This window comes from Rhinopithecus bieti, unplaced genomic scaffold (genome assembly GCF_001698545.2).
Source record: "Rhinopithecus bieti isolate Rb0 unplaced genomic scaffold, ASM169854v2 scaffold_29388, whole genome shotgun sequence".
NCBI classification, from domain to species: Eukaryota; Metazoa; Chordata; class Mammalia; order Primates; family Cercopithecidae; genus Rhinopithecus; species Rhinopithecus bieti.
Window position 1 is genome coordinate 642,486 of NW_016813389.1, and position 18,117 is coordinate 660,602.

The 18,117-nt window shown below is 56.6% G+C and overlaps 2 protein-coding genes across 2 annotated transcripts in view; one reads left to right on the top strand and one right to left on the bottom strand.

Moving 5' to 3' along the window:
• The window catches only part of SPTAN1 (spectrin alpha, non-erythrocytic 1), an 88,881-nt gene extending 78,560 nt beyond the window's left edge, over nt 1-10,321 (top strand). Inside the window, exons 45-56 of the mRNA XM_017848180.1 lie at nt 708-867; nt 1,477-1,553; nt 2,152-2,361; nt 2,772-3,068; nt 4,073-4,185; nt 4,616-4,633; nt 7,020-7,074; nt 8,803-8,999; nt 9,107-9,160; nt 9,249-9,395; nt 9,481-9,628; nt 9,874-10,321. Coding sequence (XP_017703669.1) covers nt 708-867; nt 1,477-1,553; nt 2,152-2,361; nt 2,772-3,068; nt 4,073-4,185; nt 4,616-4,633; nt 7,020-7,074; nt 8,803-8,999; nt 9,107-9,160; nt 9,249-9,395; nt 9,481-9,628; nt 9,874-9,999 — 1,602 coding nt within the window. The 3' untranslated portion in view covers nt 10,000-10,321. The remainder of the gene's footprint in view (nt 1-707; nt 868-1,476; nt 1,554-2,151; nt 2,362-2,771; nt 3,069-4,072; nt 4,186-4,615; nt 4,634-7,019; nt 7,075-8,802; nt 9,000-9,106; nt 9,161-9,248; nt 9,396-9,480; nt 9,629-9,873) is intronic.
• DYNC2I2 (dynein 2 intermediate chain 2) lies at nt 10,311-17,595 on the bottom strand. The gene is made up of 8 exons (XM_017848231.1): nt 17,344-17,595; nt 13,535-13,644; nt 12,912-13,069; nt 12,307-12,416; nt 11,741-11,908; nt 11,324-11,556; nt 10,878-11,035; nt 10,311-10,641 (listed from the first exon to the last, which is right to left on the bottom strand). The coding sequence occupies exons 1-8, from the start codon at nt 17,425-17,427 to the stop codon at nt 10,403-10,405; spliced, it is 1,260 nt and encodes a 419-aa protein (XP_017703720.1). The 5' UTR covers nt 17,428-17,595; the 3' UTR covers nt 10,311-10,402.
• Between the last annotated feature and the right edge of the window lie 522 nt (nt 17,596-18,117).

Genomic DNA, 18,117 nt, shown 5'->3' on the forward strand with positions numbered 1-18,117 from the left:
TACCTGCCTTTTTTTTCTTTTTTTCTTTTTTTCTTTTTTTTTTTTGTATTTTTTAGAAGAGACAGGGTTTCACCATATTGGCCAGGCTGGTCTTGAACTCCTGGCCTCAAGTGATCTGCGTACCTCAGTCTCCCAGAGTGCTAGGATTACAGGTGTTAGCCACTGTGCCTGGCCCATATTTCTTTAGAATTAGTTCCTAGGACTGGCTGGGCACTGTGGCTCACACCTGTAATCCCAGCCCTTTGGGAGGCCGAGGTGGGCAGATCACCTGAGGTCAGGAGTTCGAGACCGGCCTGGCCAACGTGAAACCCCATCTCTACTAAAAATAAAAATTAGCTGGGCATGGTGGTGTTCTGTAGTCCCAGCTACTCGGGAGGCTGAGGCAGGACAATCTCTTGAACCCGGGAGGCGGAGGTTGCAGTGAGCCGAGATCATGTCACTGCACTCCAGCCTGGGCGACAGAGTGAAACTCCGTGTCAAGAAACAAAAAAAGAATTCCTAAAAGTAGAATTGCCAGTACAGTGTATTCATCTGAAGCCTTTGACCGTGTAGCTCTTACAAAAGCCTCACCTATCATTGTTTACCCAGCAGTGGACAAGGGAGCAAGTGGCCCATTTTATAGAAGTTTAGAGCCTTTCCAGGGAGGGCATAGTCAGGTAACCACAGCAGGTGAGGCTGACCAGTGTGTGCCTCTCTCCATGGCCTAGAACAATCACCATGAGGAGAACATATCTTCAAAGATGAAGGGCCTGAATGGGAAAGTGTCAGACCTGGAGAAAGCTGCAGCCCAGAGGAAGGCGAAGCTGGATGAGAACTCAGCCTTCCTTCAGTTCAACTGGAAGGCGGATGTGGTGGAGTCCTGGATCGGTGAGCACTGTCGGAAAGGCCCAGAAGAGCCTTCCCAGAGCTGCTCTTTGTTTCCTTCCACGTCATTGGTTTTCTTCTTCAGAGAAGAAATTGATCAATTGTGGGCATGGCAGAGAACCTACTACCAGGGTAGACCACTGACTGCCAGCTAGGAGGAGACAGTGTCCTGAGGCCGGAGCTGGGCTGGCACCAGGGTTAATAAAAGCCTGTAAATGCTGCTGCAAGCAGAGATGGCATAATATGATGTCATGACATGAACAAAGTGGGCACAGCAAAGGCACCACTAGCTGCCCTGGTCGGGCACCACCCAGCTCCTGGGTGAGGGGAAACTGGGTCCTGATATCGGGGTCCCGTGTCCTGGGTAGTCCTGGGTTGTAGTAATAGCAAGTGAACTAGAGGACAGGTTGCAAGGAGCTCCTCATGGCACAGATGGAGGCCAGGCCTGGGTGCAGGCAGGGGCCCGCTAATGTGGGTTCTGAGGCTGCGGTTAGGAATATTGGAATTTATGTGTACACAAAAAATAGTTTGTCTGGGTTTTGGTTTTTTTCTTTTGTAATCCATCTCACTCCACTGAGGAGGGCGGTATATTTTCCACACTTGGTTTTCTAGGTGAAAAGGAGAACAGCTTGAAGACAGATGACTATGGCCGAGACCTGTCTTCTGTGCAGACGCTCCTCACCAAACAGGTCTGCCCTGCCCCTTCATTGGTTGAAATTTATGCAAATAGCATCTCCTGCGAGATGACTGGTGACGTCTTTCACTGATGCATTTAACTATCTTCTGTTAGTCCCTGGGGATCAGCAGGATAAAGATCCTGCCCTGGTCCTCAGAGAGCTTCCAGACTAACTGGGGAAGCAAACACAGAACCAGGCATCTCTGCAGCAGCCTGCTGGGTGCTGACGGGATGGGCACTGCAGGGGCACTCAGTTCTCAGCAGGCGAGGGTTGAACGGGCAAGCCCTCCTAAGCGAAATCATGAGGGGTGAATGAAAATGGTCACCGAGAAAGGCAGGGCGAGTGTTCTAGGCAGAGCTGGCAGGGATCCCTGGGGCAGAAGAGCTGAAGGCTGGGGTCAGGGAGGTGGGAGGAGGCTGCCGCAGTGATCTGCGGGCTGAACGAGAGCAGGACAGGGGGCGTGTGTGACGAAGTATCAGCAGTGTCCAGGCAGACAGTTTGGCTTGGGCATCTGGGGGACATGCTGGCGCCATCTGAGTCGAGGCACTTAGGAAGAGCTAGTTCCAGTCCTGTGGAGTCACCACAAATTGGCTTGTCACTCTTTATTCAGGAAACTTTTGATGCTGGCCTGCAGGCCTTCCAGCAGGAAGGCATTGCCAACATCACTGCCCTCAAAGATCAACTTCTCGCCGCCAAGCATGTTCAGTCCAAGGCCATCGAGGCCCGGCACGCCTCCCTCATGAAAAGGTGGAGCCAGCTTCTGGCCAACTCAGCCACCCGCAAGAAGAAGCTTCTGGAGGCTCAGAGTCACTTCCGCAAGGTGAGGATGGGGCCATGTGAAGCTTAGCTGGCCCACAGCTCAGGGAAGGAAGCCCACCTTCTGTCTGCCCAACTCTGCCACTCCCCCGTGAGGAAGCTGTGAGCTCAGTGCAGAGCTTTCGAACATGGGTGTGGCGTCAATTAAAACCAAGGTAAATGAGAGGGCCATGTGAGATCACCATTCGGAAGCACGCAGGACAGACTGAAGACAAGGGCAAAGGGTAGGAAGGGAAAAAAGGCTGGTGAAGACTTGAAGAAGGGGGAGCAGGAGACAGGAGCAGAGGGGAGCTAAGCTCCCAACAGGCTGTGTGCACCTCTGATTCCCAGGAGCTACCCCGCACCCCACCTCCTTCACTGGGTCGGCATGTCCAGCCCTGCCGACTCCGCTAACTCGGTCACTTCTGCTTCCAGGTGGAGGACCTCTTCCTGACCTTTGCCAAAAAGGCTTCTGCCTTCAACAGCTGGTTTGAAAATGCAGAGGAGGACTTAACAGACCCTGTGCGCTGCAACTCCTTGGAAGAAATCAAAGCTTTGCGTGAGGCCCACGACGCCTTCCGCTCCTCCCTCAGCTCTGCCCAGGCCGACTTCAATCAGTTGGCCGAGCTGGACCGCCAGATCAAGAGCTTCCGTGTAGCCTCCAACCCCTACACCTGGTTCACCATGGAGGCCCTGGAGGAGACCTGGAGGAACCTACAGAAAATCATCAAGGTACACCTCCCGCTGCCCTCAGGAGCTGCCCGGCCTCCTAGAGCCCTTGCTGGGCCCTGCTCAGAGCCCACACTTACTGAGTAACGACAGGACAGGGCAGGAGGAAGGAGCATGGTTTCATCAGAAGTTTCCATTTCTTTTTGTTTTCTTGAGACAGGGTCTCTGTCACCTAGACTGCAGTGCAGTGATGCCAACATGGCTCCCTGTAGCCTCAACCTCCCAGGCTCAGGTGGTCCTCTTTCCTGAGCCTCTTAAATAACTGGGACTACAAGCACATGCCACCACGCCTGGCTAATTATTTTAATTTTTGTAGACAGGGTGTTGCTATGTTGCCCAGGCTGGTCTTGAACTTCTGGCCTCAAGCAGTCCTGCCGGGGCCTCCCAAAGTGCTGGGATTACAGGTATGAGCCACTGTACCCAGCCAGAAGTTTCCAGTTTCCATTTCTTTTTTTTTGAGACGGGAGTCTCAAAGGCTGGAGTACAGTGGCCGGATCTTGACTCACTGCAAGTGCCGCCTCCCGGGTTTATGCCATTCTCCTGCCTCAGCCTCCCGAGTAGCTGGGACTACAGGTGCCCGCCACCTCGCCTGGCTAGTATTTTTTTATTTTTTAGTAGAGACAGGGTTTCACCGTGTTAGCCAGGATGGTCTCGATCTCCTGACCTCGTGATCCGCCCATCTTGGCCTCCCAAAGTGCTGGGATTACAGGCTTGAGCCACTGCGCCCGGCCAGAAGTTTCCATTTCTGACAGTCCAGCAATTCCCTGCTTGACCGACCAGTCGCTTCCCTGCCAGGTCCACCTCTTCCTGAAGCACCTGGGGGGTGGGAACAGAGAAAGAACTACCAAGTGCTCTGAGCCGGCCTCATGTCTCCCAGCCTCCTTCCCCTCTCATCTTTGGGGAGGTTCCTTGCAGGGAGGCCACCTCCATCCTGAGCCCATCTGTGAAGGAGGGGCTGGTGTCACTGCCACAGCAGTACATAGCTTCTGCCCCTCTTTGGCCCTCAGGAGAGGGAGCTGGAGCTGCAGAAGGAACAGCGGCGGCAGGAGGAGAACGACAAGCTGCGCCAGGAGTTTGCCCAGCACGCCAATGCCTTCCACCAGTGGATCCAAGAGACCAGGTGCCAGCCCTCTGGGGCCAGGGGCAGCAGCATGTCCCTGCTGTGCTTAAGCCCTGGGGAGCCTCCAGCCCCAAGGAGGTGGGGGTGCTTTGTGTAAAACCAGAGGCAGCCTGGGAATAAAGCTGGGCTGGCAATGCCTGGTCATGTTTGGAGCCGGGAGTGGGAGCATAGGTAGAGCAGCCTCCCAGTGCTTCATGTCCCAGAGACCAAGTTGCTGGAGCTCCTGGACTGAGTGGGGCCACGCAGGGTGTGTGGTCAGCCCCAGCAGTGACTTGGCGACAGACGATGCAGGGTCTATGCATTGAGTACTGATGTTCTTGCTTTTGTTTTCCTTCCTTTCTTTTGTCTTCTCTCTGTCCCCCACCTCCCGATTGCTGCTGTTGTCCGGATACCACCTTGTCTCCTGGCTGCTTGGATCTGCTCTCCACAGGACATACCTTCTCGATGGGTTAATATTGTTTTCTTCCTTCTCCGGGCTTGTCGTGTGGGGTCTCGTGCGCTTGCCCCTCTGCCCTTGTCCTGTAGCCTGGCTTGTGGAGGATCCCGGGATGGGCCTTCCTGCCCAGGGCAGGCTGCACTTCCCCTCCCACCTTGCCTGTCACCTGACGAGGAGCGTGTTTCTCGCCCCATAGCCCATGGTCCCGGGTCCCGATAGAGCCTTCCAGCCAGGGGGAGCTACCCTTGCCTCACTGAGCAATTCCCAGGGCTCACTTTGGGCAGGGAAGGTGATGAAGCACGAAGGCCAGAGCTGGGGTCCGGGGCCCTGAGAACCCCCGCGCCTGTCCAGCCACCGGGCGCTGTTGGGCTCTCACCACTGTTTCCATAGCGTGTCCAACAGTGGTCAGTGGGCATGAAGCAGATGGCAATGTTGGGGGCTCAGGCAGGGCACAGTAAGTTCACAGCTGAGAAGGGCTGGGCACTGACACCTCCCGAGTAGCTGAGGCTGCCACTTTACTTTCCTGGGGTCAGGGAGGGTAAGAACTGTCCGCCCTAATAGAAGGCAAAAATGCCCCCATTATGATGTGATAGACAGGACGTGGGAGGAGCCCCAGGGAGGAGCAGAGCTGTCCCACCCAGTCCCGGCGGGGGCTTCTCTGCTCGGCCTGGGGCCTCTCCCTGGGCGGGTCACCTTTGTGATCTGCCAAGCCCGCTGTGAAAGCCAGGGCTGGTGGGACTGGAGTGGCTTAGCCTGCACTTCTGAGGCTCAGCACACAGGCCTGTCAAGCCTGTATAGGCAGCCAGGGGAAAAATAGACCCCTCCAGCCGGGCCACACATTCTGATGGCAGAGCAGCTGGGGACGTAGGGATCGCAGTTTCCGGCCTGTGCCCGTAGGACACCCTGGCCACCTGACTCCCCTCCCTGCCCCATGGCTGTGTCTGCTGGTCTTGTTCTTGTCTCCATGAGGTCATGAGGTGCCACGCTTCCCTCACCTTATGGCTTCTCCCAAGCCCTGCCCTTCTTGCCCATTCCTAGTGTGAGCTGCCTGGGGTGAGCCATTGGGCCTGCTGCCTCCAGGTACCCGCCGGGCACCAGGTTGCCCTTGCCTGCACCCTGCCAGCTTGGGCCTTGTGTGTGTCTGTTGCAGTGTGCTCTTGCCTCCCCTCCCTTTGGTGTATTCATTTGGTTTCTTTTCTTTGACTAGCATAGCATATCGTCGGGTCATTCGTGTCTATCAGTATGAAGTTGGGGATGATCTGTCTGGAAGGTTTTTCTCCTTATTTCTCTTCTTACCTCACTGTGGCTTTACTGATGCACTCTTGACATCCCCAGGCGGCTCCACCCTGACTAACCTGCCGCCCTCGGCCGCTTGGGAAGGAGGGGTCTGTCCTCCCACTGCACCGGCACCCAGCCTCCTGCCCCCAGGTCCTGGGGGGCATTTTCCCCGGGGGGACATGGCGTGACTGTGAGTCTGACCTGCTGGGGTAGGAGGAAGCCTGGTGCCTTGCCTTGCTAGAGCACTTTGAATTTGGGGAGATTGCAGAGCTAACCCTGGCTCGCTGGGTTTTAAAAGGGTAGGCTGGGGCGAATGTGGGTACAGGGGAGCTTGGGCTAAAACCCCACCAAGGCCATACACCCCGTGTGAATCTGTCCCTGCATGTCCCTAACTTGTTTGTCATCTTTGTTTACTGGTAGCCTCTGTGACCTGGCACTGTGTTCTCTTGGGAAGGAGGTTCCCCAAAGCCCATCTGCTCTCAGAACTTGATCCTAGAGAGGAGGCTGCCTCCCTGGCTGTGTCTAGAGGATGGAACCGGGATCTGGGGCTTAGTCACAGCCATCCCTCCTTTTGGCACAGTTGGTCGTGATCTCCCAGCACTCCACTTGTGTCCTTTGTCTGCAGGGTCGTGCTCTCATTCCCCCTAGAATGGGGCTCCCTTCTCAGGAACCTTGCCAGGACACTCCAGGGTTTCTATGGGGAGGCTGTCAGGTTCTCAGCCTCCCCTCTGCCCTGAGGTCTCCCATCTGTCAGGTGTCAGGGTGTCCCATCCCCTCCATGGCTGCAGAGAGGATGCTCAGACAGGCTTGCAGCTGCCCTGCACCCATGGGGAAATTTAAACTCCATTCCTGAGTCATCCTGGCCCTGGGAGCAAGACGAGTGGGCCAGCCCTAGCCCACGCCAACGTAACAGCTTCCCATCTCTAAAGCGGGAGAAATGCTCCCTGCCCTCCCTGGATTCCTGGGGCCCATTAGGTAAAGATGGCCAATTGCAGTTAGGTTGAGTTCCCTTAAAAGGAATGTGAGGTTGCCAGGCACTGCTCTCTCTCAGAGAAGGTTCATTCTGAGCTCTCGGCCAGCTGGGAGCAGGCCCTTTTCCTTACTGCCCTTCTGTGTCTAGGTCCTGCATGGTGGAAGAGTCGGGGACCCTCGAATCCCAGCTTGAAGCTACCAAAGTAAGTGCCCATGGGGCTATGGCCCAGCAGAGACCCCTCACCCAGCCACCCCCCAGGCTACCCCTTCCCTTCCTGGTTTAAAGTCAGGAACCAGATGTGTTACTGTTCTCTTTTCCCTTGGCCTAAAGCAGTCTAGGGCTCTTCACTCTCTCTCTTTCCTTTTTTCTTTTTCTTCATGGAGTCTCATTCTGCCGCCCAGGCTGGAGTGCAGTGGTGTGATCTTGACTCACTGCAACCTCCACCTCCTGGGTTCAAGCGATTCTCCTGCCTCAGCCTCTCCCAAACAGCTGGACTACAGATGTGCCACCACGCCCAGCGAATTTTTCTTTTTAATTATCTTTTGAGATGGAGTTTCACTCTTGTTGCCCAGGCTGGAGCGCAGTGGGCATGGTCTTGGCTAATTGCAACCTCCACCTCCTGGGTTCAAGTGATGCTCCTGCCTCAACCTCCCAAGTAGCTGGGATTACAGGCGCCCACCACCACACCTGGGTCGTTTTTGTATTTTTTGTAGAGACAGGGTTTCATCATGTTGGCCAGGCAGACTGGTCTGGAACTCCTGACCTCAGGTGATCTATCCGCCTCAGCTTCCCAAAGTGCTGGAATTATAAGCGTGAGCCACACCTGGCCTAATTTTTATGTTTTTAGTAGAGACAGTGTTTTGCCATATTGGCCAGGATGGAGTTGCCATCCAACTCCTGATCTCCAGTGATCTGTCCGCCTCGGCCTCCCAAAGTGCTGGGATTATAGGCGTGAGCTACCGCTCCCTACCGAGGGCTCTTCACTTTAAAGAAAGTCTGGGGCTGGGTGTGGTGACTCACCCCTGTAATCCCAGCACTTTGGGAAGCTGAGGCGGGTGGATTGCTTGAAGTCAGGAGTTCGAGACCAGCTTGGGCAACATGGTGAAACCCCATCTCTACTGAAAATACAAAATATTAGCTGGGTGTGGTGGCAGGCACCTGTAATCCCAGCTACTGGGGAGGCTAAGGTAAGAGAATCACTTGATTCTGGGATGCAGAGGTTGCAGTGACCTGAGATCAGGCCATTGCACTCCAACCTGGGTGACAAGAGCGAAACTCCATCTGAAAAAAAATTAAGTCTTTGGGCACGGTGGCCCACACCTGCCCAAAGTCCAGCACGGGCAATGTAGCAAGACCTTGTCTGAAAAATAAGGCTGGGTGCAGTGGCTCATGCCTGTAATCCCAGAACTTTGGGAGGCCAAGACAGGCGGATCCCTTGAGCCTAGGAGTTCAAGACCAGCCTGGTCAATGTAGTGAAACTTCACTTCTACTAAAAATACAAAAATTAGGTGGGTGTGGTGGTGGGCGCCTGTAATTCCAGCTACTCAGGAGACTGAGGCAGGAGAATCACTTGGACCTGGGAGGTTGCAGTGAGCTGAGATTGTGCCACTGCACTCTAGCCTAGGTGACAAGAGTGAGACTCCATCTCAAAACAAAATTAAAAAATCTTTGGCCATTGCTTCCTGGAGTCCTCACCGCACTTACCCTCAGTGTGCACTGCCCACCTTCACATTGAAAGTCTCTCCTCCTGCTGAGGTGGTTGGGATTTCTTCAGCTTCACCCCATCCCACTATTCCTATTCTAAAATGTTCTTGTTTTAAGAGGTCTCAGGCCAGGCCTGGAGCCGGAACCAGAGGGCAGTAAGTGGCTCCTGGGCTGGTGACTGAGCTGAGGGCCCCTGTCTGAGCATCTGTGCTCCCCTCTCCTGCAGCGCAAGCACCAGGAAATCCGAGCCATGAGAAGTCAGCTCAAAAAGATTGAGGACCTGGGGGCCGCCATGGAGGAGGCCCTCATCCTGGACAACAAGTACACGGAGCACAGCACCGTGGGCCTGGCCCAGCAGTGGGACCAGCTGGACCAGCTGGGCATGCGCATGCAGCACAACCTGGAGCAGCAGATCCAGGCCAGGTACCCGGGAGGGCTGTGGGCCAGGCTCAGCCCGGAGCCCAGGGAGGAAAAGACACGGTCACCTGCCATGTGGAGGGTCTGCTCCCTAATTTCTGTGTTTCTTCCAGGAATACAACAGGTGTGACTGAGGAGGCCCTCAAAGAATTCAGCATGATGTTTAAGTGAGTTCAGCCCTACTCGCCCTGGCTGGGTGGGGGGGTGTTCGGCAGCAGGGCTGCGTGCTGAGCTGCCCTCGGCTTTGTGCTGCAGACACTTTGACAAGGACAAGTCTGGCAGGCTGAACCATCAGGAGTTCAAATCTTGCCTGCGCTCCCTGGGCTATGACCTGCCCATGGTGGAGGAAGGGGAACCTGACCCTGAGTTCGAGGCAATCCTGGACACGGTGGATCCCAACAGGTAAGCCTTAGGCCGGGTGCTGTGAGCCTCCACCCTGAGCACCCACCTGCCCTCCCTGCTCAGGCTCTTGCTCCTCCCCTCCTAGAGATGGCCACGTCTCCCTGCAAGAATACATGGCTTTCATGATCAGCCGTGAAACCGAGAACGTCAAGTCCAGCGAGGAGATCGAGAGCGCCTTCCGGGCCCTCAGCTCAGAGGGAAAGCCTTATGTGACCAAGGAGGAACTCTACCAGGTATGGGCCTCAGGAGGTGGGTGAAGAGGTGTCCTTTGGAAAACTAAAGCCACATTTGTGGCAGAGCCGAGTCTGGGGCAACAGGCCGTGCGCTGGGTACAGGAGTTTTCTCCCCATTTACAAAGCAAACTCAGTATAGACTGAAGTCCTGGATCTGCTCGTAGCAGCAGCTCTGAGACCTGGGAGGTCAGGTTTGAAGTGGGTGCAGCTGGCTCAGACACCAGGTGCGGTCTCTTACCCCACAGAACCTGACCCGGGAACAAGCCGACTACTGCGTCTCCCACATGAAGCCCTACGTGGACAGCAAGGGCCGGGAGCTCCCCACTGCGTTCGACTACGTGGAGTTCACCCGCTCGCTCTTTGTGAACTGAGCCGCTCCCTGGGTCACCCGCCCCTCGCTGCCTGCCCGGCGTCGCCTTGCTGCATGTCTGCTCCTCTGTGCTCTCACTTTCCACTGTAACCTTAAGCCTGCTTAGCTTGGAATAAGACTTAGTAGAAAATGGTGCTTCACTAACCCGCTTCCGGTCCAGTCACAATCACTATGTCACTGTGGGGACCCAGATCCACGTCTTGAAGCAGCTGCCCTCATTCCGACTTCAGAAAATCAAAGCAGCTGGCTCTTCCCCTTGTTCTCCCGCCCTCCCCCAAATCTGTTTCATGTGAAAGACAAATAAACGATGACTTCCCCCAAAACTTTGCTTTTCTTCATTCAGCTTGTTGTCAGAAACATAAGGCTCGGCACAGCGAAGGCTTGCACCCGCCTCCCGGGACCCCTCAGGTGGCCACTTCTGCTGCCAGGCGGTCCAGGTCCTCAGCTTCCCGGGGCCCTTGTTCTGTGAACTCTGTGCTCAGCTGCCACACCTTTACTGTGCCCTGGGCATCGCCCGCAGCCAAGAGCTGAGTCTGCTGGCTGTTGAACTCCAGACAGTAGACAGGGCTTTCATCCTGGGTTTGCTTGATCAAAACTGTAGGTTTCTGGGAGCTTTTCTGGAGATCAAACAGCTGCACGTCACCTGCAAAGACAGATAGGTGGAGTAAGAGAAACTAGAGACCAACCACAGGGCAGGAGGAGGCTGACGCCTGGGTTCAATCCTGTTGTGTGCAGCCACGGTTGCTTTGAGTTGGGTTGCTGGAGGGAAGCTGTCCTTACCCCCACGTGCAGTCTTTCCCCAACCCAGAACCCCAGGTACAAGCAGGGGCCAGATCACCCACCCCTTAAAGAGATCCAGGCCTGGCGGCCCCTTCCTACCTTCACCAGAGGCAGCTGCAAAAACCAAGGGCCGCACTGGGGACCAGCGCACAGCAAACAGATACTTGAGGGAGAGCTGCAGCGAGATCAGGGGAGGGGCCTGCAGCATGGAGTACAGGTGGACATGCCCGTCGGTCCCAGCGCTCAGGAAGAGATTCCTAGATAGGATGCAGGAGGCCAGGCAAGGGAATCAGTGCTGGGGTCTGGGTGGTGCTGGCCCCCAACACCAGATCCCTCCTGGGCTACCAAGCTCATGAAGAGCCTCCCGGGTCCCTGAGCCTGGAGCTGGTCCTCTCATTAGAGGGATGATGCCTGGGCCAACCACCAAAGACCTGCAGAAGGCAAGCACTTGAAGCAGTTCATCATGAGGCTTGGCAGGCTAGACACCTGCAGGGCAGGGATGCCCTGGCCCCACTATGCCCCGGGCCCAGGCCTCCCCTGCCTACCTGTGGAAGGGGGAGCAGCTCACAGCATAGATGGGACCACCGTGGGGGGAGAAGGTCAACTGTGCCGGGGCCCGCAGGGGCACAGAGCTGGGCATCCGCGTGAGGGCTGCCTCTCCAGCTGCCAGGGAACACTTGAGCGGGAAGCCACCTTCCGTGCCCAGAATGAACAGCCTCGGGTCAAAGCTGGAGAAGGCCACTGCCGTGGCGCCCACCTCGGTCTCCCCCCGGGGATGCTGTGGAGAAACGGCGGCAGCAGCAGGGTCAGAGCCAAGGGCATCAGATGGCACTGTCCCAGCAGAGCCAGAGAACAGGAGCCACGACCACAGCAAGTTGGGCCCACTGGCCACACCTTCCCGCCCCCAAGGCGGGAAGCCCACTCTCCGGCGCAGCCAAGGCAGTTTCCGGGTGCCCGCGTACCTTCTTCAGCTTGGTGCTCCGTGGCAGTTGCTGCATGACCAGGGCGAAGCCCTCCGTGAGCTGCAGCTGGCCCGCCCCGACGCCACGCCAGAGCAGCACCTTCCCGTCGGTGGCTACACTCAGCACCTGGAAGCGGTGGCTGTGCCCGGGCTCGGGCAGCCACACCACCTGAGATGACAGTGTGCAGGGCCAGGATGGAGACAAGGGACACCTGGCCCAGGTGTTATACTCCACCCCTACCCTCCCTCTCTTCCAGGAAAAAAAGAATTATCAGGGAGGCCCGAGAGCCAGGCTCACCCACCAGGGGGCAGGCCCAGAGGGTTCCCAGGGCCCTCTCCAGTCCCAGAATCCCAGTGCTGCTCACTCGGTGCCTGCAGAGGAGGCTGGGAAGGACCACAGGGCCCTGGGAGTGGCTCCTGAGCGGGGTGACTCATGCTGTGGGAGCTCCGAGAATGCAGGAGGCAACTGTCCAATTGCCAACGCCCGGGTGACCTTCCTAGGAGAGTGGGTGCCCTCTCCCCAGCTCTGCCTCAGGGGCCACCCCGCCCAGCAGCCCCTGCCCTGACCTGAGACACAGGGTCTGTGTGGGTGTCATCCGTCAGGCCTGTGCGCCACAGCAGCGGGTCCTCAGGACGGCTCAGGTCCCACACCAGCACCTCGCCACTGTACAGCCCTCCTGCAGGGACAGTGGGCCTGGGCAGAGGCTCAGCCCCACCCTCAGCCTGGCTTCCTGGCCAAGCACCCGCCCTGGCCCACCCACAGGGCCAGGGAGCAGAGCCACTTGGCTGGAAGTCATCCCCGCAGAGGCAGAGTCCTAGCCCCCAGCTCCCCTGCTGTACCCCAGGGAGCTTTGCCAGACACCCCTGCCCTGCACCTGGCAGCTCCCTCCAGCATTGCCTGCCCCTTACCACTGATGGCTTCCCAAGGGCACCTGCCTCTTCTGGCCTCTCCACAGCCCCCTGGCCCCGACCGTGGACTCCTTCCAGACTCCTCCTCCGAGTTCCACCCCCTCAGGCCTCACCACAGACCTTCACCTGGGCTCCAGGCTGAGGGGGGTCAGGGCCTTTCTGTCTCCGGGTCAAAGGGCCCATGAAAAGCTCCCTTGTGTGCCTCTGCAGGGTGGGAAACTGAGTCCCGAGAGGAGAGGAGGCAGAGGCAGCAGGTAGCTCACCTGCAACATGGGAGGGCTGCGTGGGGTGGAAAGCCAGACACAGGACAGCGCTGGGGACCTCCACCACGGCCGATGGCTGCCGGGGACTCAGGCCTCGCCGGTCCACGTTCCAGGCACACACGAAGGACTTAAGTGTGCTCCAGTCCCCATGGTCCAGCCTGCACACGGACACGCCTGAGCCGGCTGTGCCCCTGGGTGGGGCTCCTATCACCCACCCCACCTCTCTCCCCACTAGCCCCCGACACATTCGCTGTGTCCTTGTCACCACTAGACACTACTCTGGATACTGAAGTGGCCCACGCTCCACTCTAGCACCCCAAGGGCATGACATGCTCTGGAAAACGGTCCCCAGGCACCAAGGATGGTCCATGCCATGCAGGATGGGGAAGCAGCGAGGCAGGCAGGCCCAGGGCCGCCGGGCAGGGGGGAGGGCGGTCCTGGCACTCAGCCCCACTGCCTGCTGTTCTCCTGCCACTTGTCAACCCTGCCCAGGAAGCCTTAAGAAGAGACTCCCAGGACGGCCAAGCTCTTAGAACCAACTCTTCCCTGTGCAGCTACAGAGACAAGGCCCAGCGAGGGTCCTGGAGTGGCACGCTGCCCTCACCCGCCCCACTGCCACTCACCTGCCGTAGGCACAGGCCACCACAGAGCCAGTGGAGTTCCAGGAGATGCCGGTCACATGCAGACCCTGCGCTTGGGCTGGGGGGTAGCCCAGGGTATACAGACAAGACACCTGCAGAGACATCCCCAACCCTGAGTCCCAAAGCCACCAGCAGAGGGCCTCGTGAGTGCCTAACCAAAAACCCCACCTAGGCCAGGCCACATTGGCCCTAGAGGCCCTCAAGTCCATTGGCCAGGCCTAGAGGAAAATGTGGAGCGTTCATCCCCACATCTGTCCCAGCAGGATGCTTCCAACAGCCCAGAAGGCATGGCCTGAGAAGCAAGGCCGACCAGGCTCCTGCCCAGAGCGGCAGCTGCCCTCACAGGCGCACTGGTTTCCAAGCCTCAGGGGCTGTAGCAGGAAGGTAGGGATGGCTGCCAGCAGCATAAAAATGCCCAACATGGCCGAGTGGGACACTCGACAAGGGGTCAAGCAAACCATCCAACGTCACATTGTGCTACATGCACATGATTTTGTGGTGGTGGTGGTGGTTAGTCGGTTGGTTTTCTTTTTTGAGACAGAGACTCACTCTGTGGTCCAGGCTGGAGCACAATGGTGCAATCTCCGCTCACTGCAACCTCCACCTCCCAGGTTCAAGTGATCCTCATGCCTCAGCCTCCCAAGTAGTTGGGACTACAGGGACGCATCACCACACCCGGCTAATCTGTGTGTGTGTGTGTGTGTGTGTGTATGTGTGTGTGTGTATATATATATGTATTTTTTAAGAGACGGAGTCTTGCTCTGTCGCCCAGGCTGGAGTGTAGTGGTGCGGTCTCTGCTCACTGCAACCTCCGTCTCCTGGGTTCCTGCCACTCTCCTGCCTCAGCCTCTGGAGTAGCTGGGACTACAGGCGCCCGCCACCTCGCCTGGCTCATTTTTTGTATTTTTAGTAGAGACGGGGCTTCACTGTGTTAGCCAGGATGGTCTCCATCTCCTGACCTCGTGATCCACCCACCTCAGCCTCCCAAAGTGCTGGGATTACAGGAGTGAACCACTGCACCCAGCCTAATTTTTGTATTTTTAGCAAAGATGGGGTTTCACCATGTTGCCCAGGTTAGTCTCGAACTCCTGACCTCAGGTGATCCGCCTGCCTCGGTCTCCCAAAGTGCTGGGATGACAGGCGTGAGCCAGTGCCCAGCTGCACACAATTTTTTGTCTAGCTCTGGCATCTCGCTTTCAGTTCCCAGCTGGCCACAGCCACATGTGAGGAGGCTGACAACCAGTCTAGCCAGGGGTAGGCACCAGCTGCCCAGGAAGTAGTGTGTGCCAGGAATCCAAACAGCCTCCCAGATCCTCTGACGTTTCAGATCTGTTGACCTCATGATTCTACATAAAGAAACTATCCACTGAAGGCTGGGCGCAATGGCTCCTGTAATTTCAGCACTCTGGGAGGCTGAGACAGGAGGATAGCTTGAGCTCAGGAGTTCAAGACCAGCGTAGGCAAGATGGTGAAACCCCGTCTCTACCAAAAATACAAAAATTAGCTGGACATGGGGGCCAGAGCCTGTAATCCCAGCTACTCAGGAAGTTGAGGTGGGAGGATCACTTGAACCCAGGAGACAGAGGTTGCACTGCTGCTCTCCAGCCTAAGCAACAGAGCAAGACCGTGTCTCAGAAAAAAAAAAAAAAAAAAAAAAGCCCGGGCCTGATGGCTCAACACCTGTAATCCCAGCACTTTGGGAGGCTGAGGCAGGCCGATCACGAAGTCAGGAGTTCGAGACCATCCTGGCCAACATGGTGAAACCCCATCTCTACTAAAAATACAAAACAATGAGCCAGGCGTGGTGGCGGGCACCTGTGGTCCCAGCTACTTGGGAAGCTGAGGCAGGAGAAGAGCTTGAACCTGGGAGGTGGAGGTTGCAGTGAGCTGAGATCGCGCCACTGCACTCCAGCCCGGCAAGAGTGAGACTCCATCTCAAAAAAAAAAAAAAACAAACAAACTCATTTTGTAAAAAAAAAAACAGAAACTATCCACTGGAAAGACTCCCCACTCCACAGCCACACCCCGGGCACTGCTGGAGCATGTGCAAGAGGTGCCTCTGCTGTGGAGAACAAGCTGGCAGGAGACCAGGACTAGCAACTCCACTCCTAGGTTTAGACCCAAGAGAAATGAAAACTCACGTCCACCGGACACAGGAACATGACTCACAATAACCAAAAAGGGGAACAGCCCAAATGTCCGTCAGCTGATGAGTGGCTAAATCAATGTGGTCTGTCGATGGAGCACTATGCAGCTGTGAAAAGGAACGCGGCACCAATCCAAGCCACCACGTGCATGAACCTATTATTTTCAAACAAGGCTATACAGTGGGCTAGGAGGTGGAAGGAAGCTCTTGCAGGCCTGGTCATGTTCACTTTGTTGATCTGTGTTCTGGTTCAAGAAATGTTTACACTTTGTAAAAAATCATCTCAGGAGGCTGAGGCAGGAGCATCTCAAGCCCATCTGAAGTGCAGCCTGGGCAACATAGGAAGACCCTAACTCTAAAAAAATTTTTTGGCCAGGTGCGGTGGCTCACGCCTGTCATCACAGTACTTTGGGAGGCTGAGGCAGGCGGATCACCTGAGGTCAGTAGTTCGAAACCAGCCTGCCCAGCATGGTGAAATCCTGTCTCCACCAAAAATACAAAATTAGCCAGGTGTGGTGGCGGGTGCCTATAATCCCAGCTACTCAGGAAGCTGAGACAGGAGAATTGCTTGGACCTGGGAGGTGGAGGTTGCAGTGAGCCAAGATCATGCCATTGCACTGATCTTGCACTGGGTGACAGAGCAAGACTCCATCTCAAAAAAAAGAAAAAGACACAAGCTCCCTCATCTCAAACTCAATGCTGTCTGCCCAACTGCCCATCAGTGTTTACAGGGTCATGACTCTGGACTGTATCCAGAGGGCAGATGACCTGGAGCATGGTAGTGAAACCAGAGAGACTGGGGTTCAAGTTCTGGCTCAGCCCTTGAGCTGAGCCTTGAGCTGTGTGGCCCTGGACAAGTCACTTAGCCTCTCTCAGCCTCATCTATAAACTGAAGATTATAACAGCACTACCTCATACAGTTGTTTTTGTTTGTTTGTCTTTTTTTGAGATGGAGTCTTGCTCTGTTGCCCAGGCAGGAGTGCAGTGGTATAGTCTCAGCTCACTGCAACCTCCGCCTCCCGGGTTAAAGCAATTCTTCTGCCTCAGCCTCCTGAGTAGCTGGAACTACAGGCGTGTGCCACCACGCCTGGCTAATTTTTGTATTTTTAGCAGAGATGGGGTTTCACTATGTTGGCCAGGCTGGTCTGGAACTCCGGACCTCAAGTGATCCACCCACCTTGGCCTCCCAAGTGCTGCGATGACAGGCATGAGCCACCACGCCTGGCCTCATACAGTTGTTTTGAGGAGTGAATAAGATACCACAGGAGACATTCTTAAATTGGGCCTGGCCCAAAGAAGGCCCTCGCTGCACCATACATGGGGAAGCAGAACAGCCGGGCCACCCGGGCTCCAGCCTCTGCCTCCACTGCTCACCCGCTCAGTTTTACCCTGGACGTTACTTCCACATAGGACGTCCATCTCCCTAACCGTAAAGTGGACAGAACAACACCTACCTCAAGGTCAGCAGTGAAGACTCACTGACTTATTCTTAGGGAACCTAGCCTAGTACCAGGCAGGACGTTAGAGCCTGGTGACTGCTGACTGTGACGATGACTGGCACGGCTGTTATTTGTGGGAAGGAAAACAAGGGGAGACAGAAGTGGGGCAGGGGCTCCACCCGAGGCTGCACCAGCCCATCCCCTACCATCTGCTGCTGCTCGGTCCAGTTCACCTCGAAGCCATCAAACGCGTGGCTCTGCCAGTTCTTGTTCAGCTCTCGGATGACCATGGCCTCCACTCTCCGAAGAAAGGCTGCGAGCCGAGGCACGTCGTACTGGGACAGGGGCTGCACGCTGACGGGCACAGGGGCCTCCGTCTGCACCTGGGCGTCCACATGATTCCGGGCCTGGGCGGACGCGTTGGCAGTGGCAATGCTGACCGTCTGGCAGCTTTTCTGGGGGGAGGGTGAAAACAAGCATCACCACCCAGCTGCCCCCGCCCAGCCCCCGCCCAGCCCCTGACTGCCCCTCCTGCTTGACCTCCTCCCAGGTGCAATGGGTCCCCGGCTAGGGGCCTCTCTCAGTGAGGTCTGGGTTGGAGATGGCCCCTCGACTCTCCTATGTCCCACAGTCAATCAATGCCAGCCAACCAGAGCACTGTGTCCGCACCCCAGCCCCAGGGACCAATTCAGGGCTGGCCAAGGGACCCACACAGGCCAGTGAGACCCTGCCCCAGACTTTTGGTACAACAATTCGGAGGAGCCAGAGGGCTCCATTTCTGAAGACGCGGAGGGCAGGCAGAACCACGTCGGCTCACACCAGCACCCTGGCAGACACATGGTCTGATGCCCATGAACACCCCAGCTTCGCACCACCCCAGCTGCCTCCCTCAGCAGGCAGCCCTCCCAAACCTGGGCGAGCAACGGCAGCTCCGGCATCCACTATGAGCTGCTGGGTGGGAGGCAGAGCACCGCCCCCAA

Bases quoted from the DNA above. Each gene is read 5' to 3' on its own strand.
- DYNC2I2 (XM_017848231.1), bottom strand. From the start codon at position 17,427: ATGGTCATCCGAGAGCTGAACAAGAACTGGCAGAGCCACGCGTTTGAT. The intron at 13,070-13,534 runs GTGAGTGGCAGT...GTCCGTGTGCAG, and splicing joins GTGGCCTGTGCCTACGGCAG to GCTGGACCATGGGGACTGGA. The intron at 10,642-10,877 runs GTAGGAAGGGGC...CTGTCTTTGCAG, and splicing joins TGCAGCTGCCTCTGGTGAAG to GTGACGTGCAGCTGTTTGAT.